At 42.8% G+C, this 18802-nt stretch overlaps 1 protein-coding gene across 3 annotated transcripts in view; it reads right to left on the reverse strand.

The window, feature by feature from the left end:
- PTBP3 (polypyrimidine tract binding protein 3) overlaps positions 1-18802 on the reverse strand; it is a 125466-nt gene that overhangs the window by 18651 nt on the left and 88013 nt on the right. For all 3 annotated transcript variants that reach the window (XM_037902137.2, XM_037902138.2, XM_037902139.2), the window contains one exon: positions 11430-11604. In XM_037902137.2, coding sequence (XP_037758065.2) covers positions 11430-11604 — 175 coding nt within the window. The remainder of the gene's footprint in view (positions 1-11429; positions 11605-18802) is intronic.

Below are 18802 nucleotides of genomic sequence, written 5' to 3' on the forward strand. Positions count from 1 at the left end.
TTTCTAAATACTATCAAAAGCAAAAGGATATTGACGTAGACCAGTCCAACAGTGATCACAAAGAGAAATGTAATGAGCTACCTTATTTTAACATTAGGGATATTTATGCAAAAAGGATGAACTCCTTCATTTCTAGCCTTTCTTCAGTAGGGATTATAGCTAGCGATCAAGATTCAACAGATGCCTCCAGCATCCAAGATATTGAGGATGTTTATAACACAACATCTGTAGAGAATGGTACTGGAAAATGAGTTGAATCACTTTCTCTTTCCTTTATTTCTGTTTTCAGATATTTGGTTAATGCAGATTTATAAACTCCAGTGAATTTAAGAGCACTTAATTCTCAGGGTACTTAACTGTCAGCCATATTTGGACATTCTTTGCTCTCATGTTGTCACACGAGCTTTATTGTTTAGATGAGGCTTAAAAATATACCTCATATGGCAATTTAGTTTTCACATGACTAGTTCTATGCATTTTAGGAGTGTGGGGTGGAAAAAGCTGAAAAATGGTATAAATTAAATGCAAGTCTAATGTTTGTTCCTGCAGCTGTCTGATTTATACAGAATGTGTTTTTGTAATATATTGCTATTTAGGTAACTGCAGATTGCTAATATGTGGGAAATATAGCACAATTAAGTGAAGTTTCTACATGCAAGTATACTTGCAAAAAAAAAAAAGCCATTAAAATACACGTAAAACTACATTCACTAAGTAGACATGGAGATTAGGAACCTAATACGTTTCCTGAGTCAGGATGGGAAATTCACTGGGGGGAGGGATAGCTCAGTGGTTTGAGCATTGGCCTGCTAAACCCAGGGTTGTGAGTTCAATCCTTGAGGGGGCCATTTGGGATCTGGGGCAAAAATTGGGGATTGGTCCTGCTTTGAGCACGGGGTTGGACTAGATGTCCTCCTGAGGTCCCTTCCAACCCTGGTATTCTAGGATTATAGAACTCAGGTTCAACAACCAAAGTTGATGTCTGAAAAAAATTATTTACAAGGTTAGAAGATACAATCAGAATTTTCACTCCTTTGTCTGCAATAAAAATCTGAAGATGTGAACACTAAATATCAAAAGAGATAAAATGCTAGCATAGTGAAACAAAGTAAATAGTGAATGGATTGTACCCTCCCACACCAACCCCCATTCAATACACTTACATTTGGGTTAAATCTCTAGTTGGAGTTTCTTTAGTTACCTTTAAAATTTAAAATTTATTTTAAATAATTTTTTCTCCATCAGCTTTGATGTCTCCTCCTTAATTAGGTTGGGACAAAGGCTACTCTGCTGGCAAGATACGGCAGCAAAAAGCAGATTGGTAGAGCATTGTCCAGCTAACTTCAGACACTGTACCAGGTCAAAAGTTTCTCCTCTGTGTTTAAGAATTCAACTGGAGGGGAGGGGGCATAAGGTTAAGAAGAGAAGACTGAGCCACGCTAACTTGAGTGCTTTTGCAAAGAGTGAGGCTGTGGACAGGGGATTTTGAATCCTATGTGATACCAGGTATCAACAAGATTTGCCGGGAGCTGGCTCCTTCCTCTGACTGTGTCAAAATGCTTTCCTATTCTCCATAAGCACATGTGACAGATGTCCCCATCAATGCCCTCACATATTCTGATAAATTGAAGGTTACAGGCTACTATGAGGATGTTAATATGTACAGCCTCAGACAGCTATTTGAGAAAGGAGAAATAAGAAATGTGGTAATTGTTCACTTATTTGTGAAGGTTGTAATCACTTAGGAAGGAAAGGAACGTATGTTAACAAAAGGGGATATAACTATAAATAACCAAATAAAATTAAAAGGTTAAGATTTAAGATGAACACGTGAAAATTCCTGGCAGCAAAGTACAGTATTAAACCATAGAACGCTGTCCCCAAGGAAAGCAATGAATGCCCAGTCATGAAACATACAAGATTAGAAAACCTCACAAAACAAATGTGAAGGCAAATAGATGGACTAGATATTTTATTGGATCTTTTTAATTTCTAACGTCTAATGACATGTCTACGTGAACCTTTAGTTTATGGCAAGCTGCGGTGTAAATCTACCCTGCACTAGCTTACTGCAGACTAAGTGTTCTTCTGGACTCCGTTAATGTCCTCTTTGAAACAGGACTAGATCAAAGCACATTAACAAACTGTTTAAATGCATCAGCAGGGCTCACAAGGTCAGTTAGTCTACAGCAGGCTAGTGTGGGGTAGAGTCACACCCCACCTTGCCACAAACAAATGTTCGCATAGACAGCCCTTAAGATTCTGATTAAACACTTATGGGAACAATCTGGATATGTTCAAAAGTAGGCTTCAAGGACAGGATCTCAAACATTGCCCTCACATATGACCACTTGAAGTCACATTTTGGGAAGACTTCAGGGAACAAAGAATTAAGAAATAAAATCAAGATGACAGAGTACAGTCACCTGCTCTGCTATTCAATTGAATTCATTTTACACACTTCCCAAATTTTTAGTTTTCAATATGCCACCCATCTTTTACTTACAAAATGTAACTGTATTCTAGAAGTTTTCAGGGGGAAACATTAATTGAACAAACTGATACAGCCTGAAACAATATACAACAAAACGAGTTTAGAAGAACTATCTAGCAAATGCGCTTATTCTACAATCACAAACAGGCTTTCCCAAGTGCTCAAATCCCCACCCGCAAAGCTTCTCTTTGCAAAGATGAAGGCCACAAACTGGGAATCAGGAAACACGTGGAGCCCTAAATACAACAAAGATTGCTTTCTTAACTGCTTTCATTTTAAGTGAGTTTTAAAATCACTCAATTACCCTGAGCAGCACATAGGTTGGTGTTGTGTACATACACACACAACCACTCCTCCCTTTCAAAATGAAATGTTAAGCAAACAAAAGAATCTGTTTACACACACAACTACATTTTAGTCCCCTACTTCTGAGAAATGCATTCTACACATAGGGTCCTTCGTTTTCAGTTTTTATTTTATTTCATTTACCCCAGGAATTTATCAGTGTTTATTACTACAACTACAACAAAAAAAAAAACTGGTGAAAATCAGTTAATATTAATATTTTTCTGGGTAAATATTAGGCTTTATTTTGGTGGACAGAAGAAAAAAGTATTCAGTAGAGTAATGCTTTGATGAATGGAATTCAATGTGGTATGATACAGAACTAAAACAGAACTCAAAACAAATGCTACCTCTGAGTTTAACAATATATCTCTAATCCCCAAATAAAACTTTTCATTTGAACCAACAGCTTACTGTTGTAGACTTAGAACTATTAGCCTATAAATATTTACATTTAATAATTGGGCCACACCATTTGCACTGCATACACTCAACTTCATCCTTTTCTCCTGTTTTTGTTTTTTTAAAACGTTGAAATACCTCCTTGTGTTGTGAAATGTATTCTGATACAGATTTTTGTATTCTTTCCATTTTAGAGTGTCAGATCTTTAAATTATCTGTTAACAGCTTGAAATATGTATGTGATGGACGTGAAATTCATCAGTACGTTCTGAAGTGCATGCACTTCAGAACTTGTGCGCGTGCCTGTTTATTGTGTGTATCTTCTATACGAATACACAGCCTCACTTCAACAGGCAGCTTTGCATATACACACAGACTAGTGTATTATAGTAATACATATATCTCATGCAACATATTGTATTTCCTTAATAAAACAAGTTATTTTTATATATTTGAATGATACAAAAGTAGGGTGAAAATTCGGGAAAAAATGAATACTTTTTGTAAAACCCACGATTTTTTCAGTAAAACTCAGTTTAAACTGAAAACAAAGGGGGTCATCTACACATAATGTAAATAAGTAACATGATCATGGTATGTTCATTTTTTGACTACTTAAGTCCCAAAGGAAGAAATGATAAATTGAATTAGATACATTTCCTAAAATAACATGGATATTAGTGGGTATAGTGCAATACTGTAGGAATGACCACATTAACAACTGAAGCAGACACCTAAGCTCTGATAAATTATTTTGGCAGCCTACTACCCCTCTTATCTGTAGTCACAAAGCGTCCCTTATACAAACAATGCAAAGCATTAATCACATCACATTTTATGCTTGTAATACATGCACTGGTGCATTATACTGACAAGTTTTGGGAATATGGGTATTAATCATTCATTCACAGTCCTGGTTTCCATTATCATTTATTACTGAAGAAGCAATGACAAAGGGCTTTTATTCTGCCAGATGGGACCTGTATGTTGGACACCGATACCAAACAGACACGTAAGAATAGAATACAGCTAAAATAGGAAGATCAGGAATTCTAGCATATGTACAAAATCCTCTGCTATCTAGTTGACTGCAGATTTTAAGCAAACGCTCAGAAAATCTATTATGCCTTATGGGGAAAAAAGCTTTTTCAAATCAAACTTATTCCAAAATGCATCAGAAGTTTTTTAACATGAGATATCTACAAAAATGTTTAACATTCAAATGATTTTAAATACAGCAGTGTTTTTTAGTAATTATTTAAAAAAACTGCAATATCCAAATCCTAAAATAAGGGCTAAAATCGCTAAACATACATATTGATAATTATCCACCACTGTTGCTTGCTTTATCTGAATTCTCTATCATTGCAGCCTCCACTTGCTATAACAAAGAAGCAGCCCAGGGTTTCAGCTTCTTCACTATCAGGACATTTTATCTTCAGACACTTGAGCCCTGTCTGTACTACCACTTTCACTCATGCTACCACTGCTGGAAAATCTGGATCCCTATTTCTCCAGACAGGAACACCTTACCTCTTACACTTCATATGTGCAACTATCTAATTCTCACCATTCTTTTCAAATAAAGGTCTCTGTGCCAGATGCTAGAAATCTGATATTTTTAATCTTTTACTGCCCGCAGCGTTAAGTCTTCTTGTGATTGCAGACATCTTAAACCCTTAGGGTTAGATGACAATGGTAAAGATGCCTGAATGCTCTCTATACCAGCAGTTCCACACTTTTTGGTGCAGCTGCACTGGTGGAGAATTATGAGTTATTTGTTAAAGTAGAAAGGACCTGGTGGAGTAGGTAGGTGGTGCTTGTACCAGTCTCAGCACACAAATGTGTAACGTAAACCCTGCATCATATCCAAGTCTTTTCTTAATCTATGGTACCATAATCACTCTTCCCCTCTCGCTGAAGTTTCAGGCAAATTAGTTAAGCGTGATTCAACAGAACTTACCAGGTTTGTAACCGTCACAATCTTAAGCATAGAGAGACCCCAATGCTTCCATGATACCGTACTGATGACTTACAATAATTTTGTTTTTAAATAGAAATAGTTCTTATTTTATTACGCAGAAATATTCAATGGCTTCATTTTTGTTTACTTTTAAAACAGTGCGACTGCCAAACAAGCACAGCTAACTTCATTAGTGGTGGTCGGGGACTCTCTCCTCAGGGGGACTGAGTCATCTATCTGCCGCCCCCACCGGGAAAACCGAGAAGTCTGCTGCTTGCCAGGAGCTAGGATTCACAATGTGACAGAGAGACTGCCGAGACTCATCAAGCCCTCGGATCGCTACCCCTTCCTGCTTCTCCACGTTGACACCAATTATACCGCCAAGAATGACCTTGAGTGGATCACTGCGGACTATGTGGCTCTGGAAAGAAGGATAAAGGAGTTTGAGACGCAAGTGGTCTTCTCATCCATCCTCCCCGTGGAAGGAAAAGGCCTGGGTAGGGACCGTCGAATCGTGGAAGTCAATGAATGGCTACGCAGGTGGTGTTGGAGAGAAGGCTTTGGATTCTTTAACCATGGGATGGTATTCCAAGAAGGAGGAGTGCTAGGCAGAGACGGGCTCCACCTAACAAAGAGAGGGAAGAGCATCTTCGCAAGCAGTCTGGCTAACCTAGTGAGGAGGGCTTTAAACTAGGTTCACCGGGGGAAGGAGACCAAAGCCCTGAGGTAAGTGGGATACCGGGAGGAAGCACGAGCCGGAGGGCGCGAGAGGGCAGGGGTCCTGCCTCATACTGAGAAAGAGGAACTATCAGCGAGTTATCTCATGTGCCTGTATACAAATGCAAGAAGCCTGAGAAACAAGCAGGGAGAACTGGAAGTCCTGGCACAGTCAAGGAATTATGATGTGATTGGAATAACAGAGACGTGGTGGGATAACTCACATGACTGGAGTACTGTCATGGATGGATATAAACTGTTCAGGAAGGACAAGCAGGGCAGAAAAGGTGGGGGAGTTGCACTGTATGTAAGGGACCAGTATGACTGCTCAGAGCTCAAGTATGAAACTGCAGAAAAACCTGAGTGTCTCTGGATTAAGTTTAGAAGTGTGAGCAACAAGGGTGATGTTGTGGTGGGAGTCTGCTATAGACCACCGGACCAGGGGGATGAGGTGGACGAGGCTTTCTTCCGGCAACTCACGGAAGTTACTAGATCGCAAACCCTGGTTCTCATGGGAGACTTCAATCACCCTGATATCTGCTGGGAGAGCAATACAGCGGTGCACAGACAATCCAGGAAGTTTTTGGAAAGGGTAGGTGACAATTTCCTGGTGCAAGTGCTGGAGGAACCAACTAGGGGCAGAGCTCTTCTTGACCTGCTGCTCACAAACTGGGAAGAATTAGTAGGGGAAGCTAAAGTGGATGGGAACATGGGAGGCAGTGACTATGAGATGGTCGAGTTCAGGATCCTGACACAGGGAAGAAAGGAGAGCAGCAGAATACGGACCCTGGACTTCAGAAAAGCAGACTTTGACTCCCTCAGGGAACTGATGGGCAGGATCCCCTGGGAGAATAACATGAGGGGGAAAGGAGTCCAGGAGAGCTGGCTGTATTTTAAAGAATCCTTATTGAGCTTACAGGGACAAACCATCCCGATGTGTAGAAAGAATAGTAAATATGGCAGGCAACCAGCTTGGCTTAACAGTGAAATCCTAGCGGATCTTGAACACAAAAAAGAAGCTTACAAGAAGTGGAAGATTGGACAAATGACCAGGGAAGAGTATAAAAATATTGCTCGGGGATGCAGGAGTGAAATCAGGAGGGCCAAATCACACCTGGAGTTGCAGCTTGCAAGAGATGTTAAAAGTAACAAGAAGGATTTCTTCAGGTATGTTAGCAACAAGAAGAAAGTCAAGGAAAGTGTGGGCCCCTTGCTGAATGAGGGAGGCAACCTAGTGACAGAGGATGTGGAAAAAGCAAATGTACTCAATGCTTTTTTTGCCTCTGTCTTCACGAACAAGGTCAGCTCCCAAACTACTGCACTGGGCAGCACAGCACGGGGAGGAGGTGATCAGCCCTTTGTGGAGAGAGAAGTGGTTCAGGACTATTTAGAAAAGCTGGACGAGCACAAGTCCATGGGGCCAGATGCGCTGCATCTGAGAGTGCTAAAGGAGTTGGCGGAGTGATTGCAGAGCCATTGACCATTATCTTTGAAAACTCATGGCGATCGGGGGAAGTCCCAGATGACTGGAAAAAGGCTAATGTAGTGCCCATCTTTAAAAAAGGGAAGAAGGGGGATCCTAGGAACTACAGGCCAGTCAGCCTCACCTCAGTCCCTGGAAAAATCATGGAGCAGGTCCTCAAGGAATCAATTCTGAAGCACTTAGAGGAGAGGAAAGTGATCAGGAACAGTCAGCATGGATTCACCAAGGGCAAGTCATGCCTGACTAATCTAATTGCCTTCTATGAAGAGATAACTGGCTCTGTGGATGAGGGGAAAGCGGTGGACGTGTCGTTCCTTGACTTTAGCAAAGCTTTTGACACGGTCTCCCACAGTATTCTTGCCAGCAAGTTAAAGAAGTATGGGCTGGATGAATGGACTATAAGGTGCATAGAAAGTTGGCTAGATCGTCGGGCTCAACGGGTAGTGATCAATGGCTCCATGTCTAGTTGGCAGCCGGTATCAAGCGGAGTGCCCCAAGGGTCGGTCCTGGGGCCGGTTTTGTTCAATATCTTCATAAATGATCTGGAGGATGGTGTGCATTGCACCTTCAGCAAGTTTGCAGATGACACTAAGCTGGGAGGAAAGGTAGATACGCTGGAGGGTAGGGATAGGATACAGAGGGACCTAGACAAATTAGAGGATTGGGCCAAAAGAAATCTGATGACGTTTAACAAGGACAAGTACAGAGTCCTGCACTTAGGACGGAAGAATCCCATGCACCGCTACAGACTAGGGACCGAATGGCTCGGCAGCAGTTCTGCAGAAAAGGACCTAGGGGTTACAGTGGACGAGAAGCTGGATAGGAGTCAACAGTGTGCCCTTGTTGCCAAGAAGGCCAATGGCATTTTGGGATGTATATGTAGGGGCATTGCCAGCAGGTCGAGGGACGTGATCGTTCTCCTCTATTCGACATTGGTGAGGCCTCATCTGGAGTACTGTGTTCAGTTTTGGGCCCCACACTACAAGAAGGATGTGGAAAAATTGGAAAGAGTCCAGAGGAGGGCAACAAAAATGATTAGGGGACTGGAGCACATGAGTTACGAGGAGAGGCTGAGGGAACTGGGATTGTTTAGTCTGCGGAAGAGAAGAATGAGGGGGGATTTGATAGCTGCTTTCAACTACCTGAAAGGGGGTTCCAAAGAGGATGGCTCTAGACTGTTCTCAGTGGTAGCAGATGACAGAACAAGGAGTAATGGTCTCAAGTTGCAGTGGGGGAGGTTTAGGTTGGATATTAGGAAAAACTTTTTCACTAGGAGGGTGGTGGAACACTGGAATGCGTTACCTAGGGAGGTGGTGGAATCTCCTTCCTTAGAAGTTTTTAAGGTCAGGCTTGACAAAGCCCTGGCTGGGATGATTTAGTTGGGGATTGGTCCTGCTTTGAGCAGGGGGTTGGACTAGATGACCTCCTAAGGTCCCTTCCAACCCTGATATTCTATGAGTCTATGATTATGTGCATACTTCCTAACAAAACCCCTACAAGCAAACAGCAAAGAGCATCATCTCTCAGGACTACATTGAAAAGTTATACTGTGCTAGAGGAAAATAAGATTTTCTTACCCATGTTTGTAGCACTTTGACCAGTTGGACTGCACTATAGAAATATATTTTATTTTTGTACACAACAAGGGAAGCATTTGGCCCTTAATGAAGACCCATCCAACAGCCAAGAGCTAGAAATCTCACTTGTCAGCTGTAGTTGCTGTCTGCCAAGAAAGCTGGAAATAGTTGTCAAAATAGCGCAGATGGCTACATCTCCTTCAGCTAGTCAAATGCCTCTTTTTCATAATTTCCATTACCATTAAGGTTGTTTAAATAAAATTGCCAAAGCCAGAATACCAACATGACAGCCAATATATTGGAATTTTTGGTCTCTTCTGCTGTCATAACTGCAGTGCATTAACTGTTAAGCAGCCTTGTGGAATACAAGTGTATATGGCTACAACACGTCTCAAATATGGTCAATGCATCTCCCTTTAAATCCTTAGTATCACTCAATTAATACCTTTACCCACAATAAATTGTTAAAACTACTTATAATACATCTCCAGTTTTTAAATTTTACAAAAGCTGATCAGTAAGCAAAGCAGCTCATATTCCAATATTTCACTTAAACTAGTCTTCCACAAACACAATCCCTCCCCCAAAATCATACCTACTTAGAAATTTTTACTTCCATACCTCATTCCTGAGGGAACGTTTAATGAAATTAAAAGATGGCAAATTTAAAACCAACAAAAGGAAATACTTTTTTGCACAATGCATAGTTAAACTGTGGAACTCATTGCCACCAGAAGTTGTTGAGGCTGAGAACATACCAAGTTCCAAACACTACCACATTTATAGATACCAAAAATATCGATTTAAAATTTAAAAATTTTAAAATTAATGATAAATGTAGGAGGAATATTAAACCTCATGCTCTCAAGGCAATCTTTAACTAAGAGATCAGGATAAGTTCTTGTGGGGGGGGCAGAAAATACCACATATACCTAACATGGGGTTCTTACACCTCCCTCTACAGCATCCGGCACTGACCACAGTTGGAGAGAAGATAATGAGTGGATGAATTTTCAGTCTGATTCACTATGGCAATTTCTACATTCCCAAAACCAACAAAAGAAATTCTACTAAGGAGAGATGCAAACCCCCTACTTAGTGATAAAAAGCAAAAAACTCTTTAAAAAGCCAAAAACCATGAAGAAGAAGTGAAGTTCAATTAAAAACACACAGTATAGTATAGACTGGGGTGGGCAAATTACGGCCCTCATTTCCAGCCCCACCCCAGAGCCCGCACCCCCAGCTGGAGCCCTCACTCCCCCTGCCCTCCAACCCCCCACCCCAGTCCGGAGCCCACTCCCACACCCTGAACTCCTCATTTCTGGCCCAACCCCAGAGCCCTCACTCCCTCCTGCACTCCAACCCCCAATTTTGTGAGCATTCATGGCCAGCCATACAATTTCCATACCCAGATGTGGCCCTCAGGCCAAAAAGTTTGCCCACCCCGGTGTAGATACACAAGGAACAGTGAGAGGCAAGACTACACTTAATTTGTGGTAAAGGGGCATCATAACTATATTCCTGAGGGAATTTTGAACCAAAAAATTAAAAATTCTGAGCACAATATTTTAAAATTCTGCAAATTTTATTTCTCAAATAAATGTGGAGGCTCCCGCACGGTACTGGAGAGCACACGCCACTGGCTGTACTGAGGTGGGAGATCACTGTGCAGCTCCCACCACCCCTGACACAGACTCAGCAGTGAAGCTGCACCCAACCCTGACACAGCACAAGGACTTGGCCTGCCCCAGAAGCACCCACCGTCCATGCCAGGCGCACCAGGTGTGGGCAGGCAGGCTCCTGCGGCTCAGCAAGGCAGGATGCAAGTATGAAGGGGCTTAGAGTGGGGGGATCCAGGTATGGGTTGAGAGGGCTCTGTGTGGGACAATCTGGGTGCAGGCGGCTCAGTGGGGGATCTGAGTGCGGGAGGGATGTGGATGCACAGGAGCTTGTTGGGGGTTCTGGGTGCAACGGTAATGGGACTCTGCAGGAGGGTCCAGGTGATGGTAGTTGGGGCTCAGCGGGGGGGGGTGTGTGTGTGTGTGTGTGTGTGTGTCTGGATGTCGGGGGGGGGACAGAGTTTGGCAGGGGGGTCTGGGTGTGGGAGGCACAGTGGAGGATCCAGACGGGGGTGGGGGGAGAGAATAGTTCGGAATACTACTAAGGAAATTTTGCCCGGTGGTGAGTAAATAATGTTCACAGAATGCTTTTGGCATTAAAAGTCTGAAGAATGGTTGGGTAAATTCAGTTAAAGATATTCACTTATTTTCCAGGAGTAGATTTTTTTCTTTAACACTTTATTGGCATCGTGTACTTTAGATTCACTAGTGTCACTCTCCTTTAGGAACCTGGGAAAATGAGAGTGGAAATTCCTAAAGGGCAATACAACATAAAAAGCAGAGAGGTACTTCCTCCATTATATTTACTTAGAAGGGGGGGTTTCCTTACCAAAAGTGGCAGCCATGTTGGGGTCAAGGGAGGGCTGGCCATCGCCAGAAGGAAGGTCAAGGCGAGTGAAGTCTCTGCTTTTGTCATTGTTGTATTTTACATTAAGGCTTGTTAACTTGGAGAAATCAATACGCAGAGTGCAGCATGCATTGTAGATATTCTGGCCATCCAGAGCCTACAGAAAAAAGTGGTTGTAAAGTTTAAAAAGGCAAAACATGTTTACCATTCACATATCTATCTATATTTACTCAAATTCAAATCCACACTAACAGCAACCTTTAAGAAGTTGTTGGACCATTCCAGACTAGCCATTGCACCACCTTCAGCCACAGATCCTTACTTTCTAGAATATTAGTGTAACCTACTGGGTCAGTATCTGTTACGTATCTCTCTCTCTCTGCCAATCCACAGCTAATTGGGCCTTGTATGGCCCCCAGCTACAGAGCCTGGTCTCCTTATATGATGCTACAGATTCATGCTTTTAAGCCTTAAACATCTTCCACATTTAAACTGCACTATAAAATAGTGGCGGTGATATTTGTTTGGGGGGGTTTTGGAACAACATACCACTGGAATTTGTGGATGTTGGCTCAAGAGCAGTAAATTAGAATTACTCTTTATAGAACTACCCTCACACCACTAGGAAAGGATAAATTAACTGAATGTGTCTTGATTATGCTCTTTTGAAGCATCAAAATCTTTTCTGCACAAGCACACTTGAGTGCTCTCCTAGGACCTCATCATAAAAAACAAAGGAAAAAAAAATCAGAGGCTACATATTTTCCACAGATTACCAGTTATGATTTCAGATTCTGTTATACTGAAATAAAAATAATGATCCACAAATCCCTAGAAAATTGAATTAAATGTCTTTACCAGTCAGCCACCTTAACTCCAGATGAAACATTCTCTTGGTATTGAAAACTTCTTTTACTCAATAGTTTACAAGTTATATGAAGACCGCAGAAAGGCCACCACAAAATGGCTACCAGGCTAGAACATGAAATGATCAGGTGATCATTAATCCCTTGGGTAGGACTCTCATTTAAAGTGTGGCCATTTGGCACTGCCAAAGCAATGTAAAGAGGTCTTACAGTGAGTGTAAGGTCCCTTTATGCCGGCAGAGCAGTGCAAAGTGGCCTTAACGTAAATAAATATCAGACTTAGTACAGAATGTGAAGCTTTATCACATTACCGAAAAATAAAATGCATGCGCAATGCCTGAACTCTGGTCTCAAAATAAACATAAGAACATGATTCAGTTTGTTTGTAAGTTTGCCTGAAAATAAGTCTACACATTTAGTTGTTCATTTCGGACTTTTTTCTCTTTCAGCTATGCAATTACCTGAAAAAATTAACATGAACAACCACAAAAGTAATATGCTCTGCATAAGGAAAGCTACAATAACAAAAATTTTGTAGCAAGCATCTCTCACCTATATCAGTGCTCACATTCTAAGAAACCAAAGAAAGATATGCGGAAGTGGCATGCCTGAGGTCCATTTTCAAGAATCCGTTACCTGATACATAGTAAGGCCTGGGCCACAAAAATTTTGTAATGGTATAACATCTGATTAAGGGTGTGAATTTCTTTTTATTTAAAGTATACAAGTACAATGCATTGCTTATACACCAGTACAGCTTATTCCTTGTCCAGTACAGCACAAGGAGAGTTGTATCGCCTAACTAGTATGACTTGTAGTATACTGATATATTAAAGCTGTACAACTTTTGTATGTACACATGGGCTTAGCGTAAATGAGCCAGGCCGACAAAAGAAAAAAAAAAGACAATTGTTGAAAGTAAAAGATAAACTATCCAAAAACTTCAAAATTATTTACAGATAAGCGATACATGTTATGCAATATTGTTAGCCCAAAGTCAAAACAAGTAAAATATTATTTTTAAAAGCTTTTTAAAAGAGTGACTATATCATTAAGATCTTTTATCTAAGAACAGTTAAACTAAACAAACTTTGTAGGGTATAGGCTACTATGCAATTTTAATAAATTAAGTTCACCACTAGTGAGTAATAAATTCAAGGTAGGTTTCTCAGCCATTTTATTGAAAAGGTAGGGGCTTCTCAGCAGACAGTTCCTAATCTATGGAACTGCAAACCAGAAGGAGATCCAAGATGAGTCTTTCCAGCTTTAGGGCATTCTGCAAACCTCACCTTGTCCAGGAAAAACGCATATCAACACAAAACAGAAAGACTCCAAAAAAGGGAAAGAGTGGATCTTACTCCTACTTTGAACAGGACTTCCTGTTAATTTTGTAGTTCCAATATACCATAGTAATGGTCACTTTAGAACAACATATGAGACTGTCTTCATGATTCTGAATTTACTACATTAGTTAATTAAAATATTTCAAATTCGTGCCTCCTGTCTCTGTGCAATCCATATTATCCAGCTACCTGATTTTGCAGTAAAGTCATAATTCTGGTTTGACAGTTTCTTAGACTAGTGTCAGCAGCACAGAAATATAAATTCACTGCAGGATCAGAGAGAAACCGAGCTGAGAGAGAGACAATTTCTGTTAATTTGAATTCCTTCATGTCACTCTAATATTAGCCCAGATAACATAGGCAGCTCCTTTTGACATCAGGAGGAGACAGAAAATAAAGCAAAACTCAAGATGTCACTTCCCTATTCTAGTCAAGGTCTTATTCAGCCCTCATCACCGTAGCACAAGGGCACCTTCTAGAAGTGCATTTAAGCAACATTAGTTGCATCTCTCATGTAGTTCTTGCTCCCTTTCTCCCCCCACCTGGGGTAAACTGGATGGAACTTTGAAAACTTTAAATATAATATAAGTATGCTGAGCTGTATGTTTATATTAGCAAAGGGTAAGGTTGAAGATCTGTGCCTTGCACTTGGAACGAAAGTTCTCTGGTGGTTCTTAATTCCTGTGGAAGTTTGTTCTGGTCTTGAGCCAGCATGGACAAAGCTCTACCACAAGTGTAAAGCTCATCAGTGTTGGAGGCAGACAGTTCCATTGTGCCTGAGGAGCAGAGTTATTGACTGAAGTCCTGATCTCAGAGCTTTAGGTACTCTTTTAGGTATCATGGGTCCAGACCACTAAGTGTCCTAAAGGTAAGGAATAAGGCCTTGAATTTGACATGGTATTCTATATGAAGCCACCACAGGGACCAGAGGGTAGGTTTGATGTGCTTGCAGTAAACTGTGCTGCTGAGGAGATGTGCTGCTGCATGCTGGGTGTAATGGAGATGGACTGGCTGACACAACTCAGCTACAGTTCCTAAGCACCAACAGTTCTATTTATTCTAAGAGCTGCATAGAAAATAGTCCAGGAAAACATAGCCCTAGTTCCACTCCCACAAAACAAAACAAAACAAAAAAAAACAAAACAAACAAACAAAAAAACCCCAGGTGAGCCATCTATGATAGACTCTGGAAAAACCAATTAACAGAAAAGTTACTTTTCTACAATGTCCCAAAGAGTGAGTTTTATGGAAACAGAACAAGGTAAAATACTTCCTGAGTAAGTAGAACGTAAGAGGAAAAAGAATAGGAGTACTTGTGGCACCTTAGAGACTAACCAGTTTATTTGAGCATAAGCTTTCGTGAGCTACAGCTCACTTCATCGGATGCATACTGTGGAAAATACAGAAGATGTTTGTTTTTATACACACAAATCATGAAAAAATGGGTGTTTATCACTACAAAAGGTTCTCTCTCCCCCCATGGCTGTTACTCTGACCAGCAGAAGAGTGGGGTGGGGGGAAAGAAAACCTTTTTGTAGCGATAAACACCCATTTTTTCATGATTTGTGTGTATAAAACAAACATCTTCTGTATTTTCCATAGTATGCATCCGATGAAGTGAGCTGTAGCTCACGAAAGCTTATGCTCAAATAAACTGGTTAGTCTCTAAGGTGCCACAAGTACTCCTTTTCTTTTTGCGAATACAGACTAACACGGCTGTTACTCTGAAACCAGGAAAAAGAATGAGAATTTTCTCCTGAGTAACACACAGGTAGGGATCCCTGCTTTAAGGAGCATGAAGTTCTCTGTCTTTCCTTGCTTACATAGCCCCAAAGACAATTTTAAGGGTAAGGACTAAGGTTTTTCTTAGGTGTTAAGAGATACCGGAAAGTGCATTTAACCTAAGATCTCACATAATTAAAGGAGTGCATAAAAACTTGTCAGCACCTCTGAACAAAGATCCCACCACACCCAGAGAGGAGTCCACATATCTGTGTGTTGGCAGAGAAATGGAGAAGGCGGCTTATAGAGGTGGAAAAGAACTCACATCTAAAAATGTTCTACTCTTTAAATCTTTATCACTATGACTATGAGGTTGCAGACCCTCAGGACTTTATCAAGCCCATTCTGAAAGAAGGCAAAAAACTTAGAAATTTAAATAATTTTGGATATATTTTCTGTATTTGCTTCAGGAAAAAACGGCTACCTACCTTTCGTAACTGTTGTTCTTTGAGATGTGTTGCTCATGTCCATTACATTCTAGGTGTCTGCATGCACATGTGCACGGTTGTCGGAGACTTTTGGCTTAGCGGTATCTGTAGGGGTGGCTGTGACCCCCTCTGGAGTGGCACTCATGTGGTGGTATATCAGGTGCCAGCAAACCTACGCCCTCTCAGTTCCTTCTTGCCAGCAACTCCAACAGAGGGACAGGAGGGCGGTTAATGGAATGGACATGAGCAACACATCTTGAAGACAGTTATGAAAGGTAGGTAACCATTTGCTCGTGTGGATTCCAGTCTAGGTGAATCACAAGCAGTATCTATGGAGGTGGGCTCGCAGTTCACAGCTTGGAGGCTTACAGTACTGCTCTATGGAAGCCCGCATCACCACATGGTGGGATGTGAGGGTATGGACTGACAACCAGGTGGCCGCCTACAGATGTACTGGATAGGCACTTGGGCCAAAAAGTCTTCCGAAGAGGCCTGCGCCCTGGTCAAGTGGGTGGTGATGATTGGCGGGGGCAGGACCTTTGCTTGATCATAACAAAAGCGAATGCAGGCCGTGATCCAGGAGGAAATCCTCTGTACAGAAACAGGATGACCTTTCAGCCTGTCGGCCACAGCAACGAATAATTGTGTTGTCTTGTGAAAAGGCTTGCTTCTTTCAATGTAGAAGGCCAGAGCCCTCCTGACGTCCAGGGTATGTAGACTGCACTCCTCCTCCAACTTATGCGGCTTTGGAAAGAAGACCGGTAAGTAAATATCTTGGCTCAATTGAAACTGAGAGACCACCTTAGGAAGGAAGGCCGAGTGCAGTCTTAGCTGGACTTTGTCCTCGTAGAAGACAGTGTGAGGGGGCTATGAGGTAAATGCCCGAATTTCAGATACCAGGAGGGCCAACATGACTGCGACCAGAAACGCGACCTTCCAGGAGAGAAGCAGCAGCAAACAGGAAGCAAAGGCTTGAAGGGGGGACCCATGAGCCGTGACAGCACCAGTTTCAAGTCCCACAGAGGAACAGGATTCCTGACGTGTGGGTAGAGGCACTGCTGGCCTTTGAGGAATCTGACTGATGTCTTGAGAGAAAACTGACCTGCCTTCAATCGGTGGGTGGAAGGCAAAGACGGCCGCTACATGGACCTTGATGGAGGAGAGTGAAAAGCCCTGAAGCTTGAGGTGCAGGAGGTAGTCTAGAATGATCTACAATGGAGCTTGCTCAGGACAAGCCCCCTTATACGCCATCCAGCAGGTGATGCACTTCCATTTGGCCAAGTAGGTGGCCCTGGTGGAGGGCTTTCTATTGCCCAACAGGACTTGCTGGATCTCAGATGAGCAGTGCTGTTCCTGCGCATTTAGCCACGCAGCAGCCAAGCCATCAGATGAAGTGCCACCAGGTTCAGGTGCAGGAGACTGATGTGGTTCTGGGACAAAAGGTCCGCCCTGAGCAGCATCCGGAACAGGGTCGCCACCAAGACATCCAGCAGCGTGCTGAACCAGTGTTGGCGTGGGCAAGCCAGCACTATGAGGATGATCTTCACCCTGTCCTGCTTAATTTTCCATGAGAACCTTGGGCTACAACGGCACTGGAGGGAAGGCATACATCAGAGCCCCCGATCACGGGAGCAGAAAGGTGGCCAACAGGGATCCCTTGTCCCTGCCTTGGAACGAGCAGAAATCGTGGCATTTACTGTTCTGTCTGGATGCAAATAGGTCCCCCTGGGGAGTTCCCCATCTGCGGAACACAGAACTGACCACCTCCGGGTAAAGAGACCACTCGTGGCAAGACAAGAATGTCCTCCTGAGGTGATCTGCCCAAGTGTTCCTGGCCCCTGGGATGGCCACAAGGTGGATATTGTTCTGCAGGCAGAAATCCCAGAGCTGGAGCTATTCCTAACATAGGGCAGACAACCTGGCTCCCCCCTGCTTGTTGATACAGAAGACCGTGGCCATGTTGTCCGTGAGGACCTGAACCATCTTGCCTTGTATGGGAGGCCAAAAGGCTTGGCAGGCTAGGTGAACCGCCCTAAGCTCCCTGACATTGATGTGCAGTGACTGACTGTGACTGGACCAACAGCCTTGAGTACAGAGATCGCTCAGGTGGCCTCCCCAACCCAGGTCTGAAGCATCGGAAACCAGAATCACCAACGAAACCGGGGTTGCGAAAGGGACTCCCTCCCGCACCGATGCGGGATCTTGCCACCAGCTAAGGAACGACAGTACGCTGTCCGGAACCCTGATCACCCAGTCCATTCTGTGCTGGTTGAGGACAGACCAATGCCAGCCATGTGGAGTTGCGCATGCCTAACTACGTAAGTGCATGCTGCCATGTGACCCAGCAGTCTCAGGAATGTGTGGGTGGTGGTGATGAGTGGCTGGACACGCAGAGGTGAGATGAGGTCCACCATGGTTTTGGAACAGAGTCTCGGGGAGGAAGGCTCTGGCTTGAGTGGAGTCAAGTACTGCCCCAATGAATTCTATACATTGTAGTGGGGTGAAGGTTGACTTTTTGTCAACCTGATCCGAGGACTGGCCCCTTATCCACCAGTTGTCGAGGTACAGGTAGATCTGGACTCCCCGACATCTCAGGTAAGCAGCCACTGGTGCTATACACTTTGTGAACACTCTCGGGGCCGACAAGAGACCAAAGGGCATTGCCATAAACTGGAAATGGCGCTGGCCCAACATGAAAAGGAGGAAACGCCAGTGCCCTGGGAATGTGTAAATATAGAAGTACGTGTCCTTTAGATCGGGAGTGGTGTATCAGTCTCCTGGATCCAGGGAGACCATGTGAAATTTCAACTTTTTGAGAGACCTGTTGAGGCGGCACAGGTGTAGGATAAGTCTGAAGCCCCCTTTTGCCTTCAGAATGAGGAAGTAACAGGGGTAAAACCCTTTTTCTTCCATGTTTTGTGGAACCTCTTCCACCG

Source organism: Chelonia mydas, chromosome 5 (assembly GCF_015237465.2).
Source record: "Chelonia mydas isolate rCheMyd1 chromosome 5, rCheMyd1.pri.v2, whole genome shotgun sequence".
In the NCBI taxonomy this organism is placed as follows: domain Eukaryota; kingdom Metazoa; phylum Chordata; order Testudines; family Cheloniidae; genus Chelonia; species Chelonia mydas.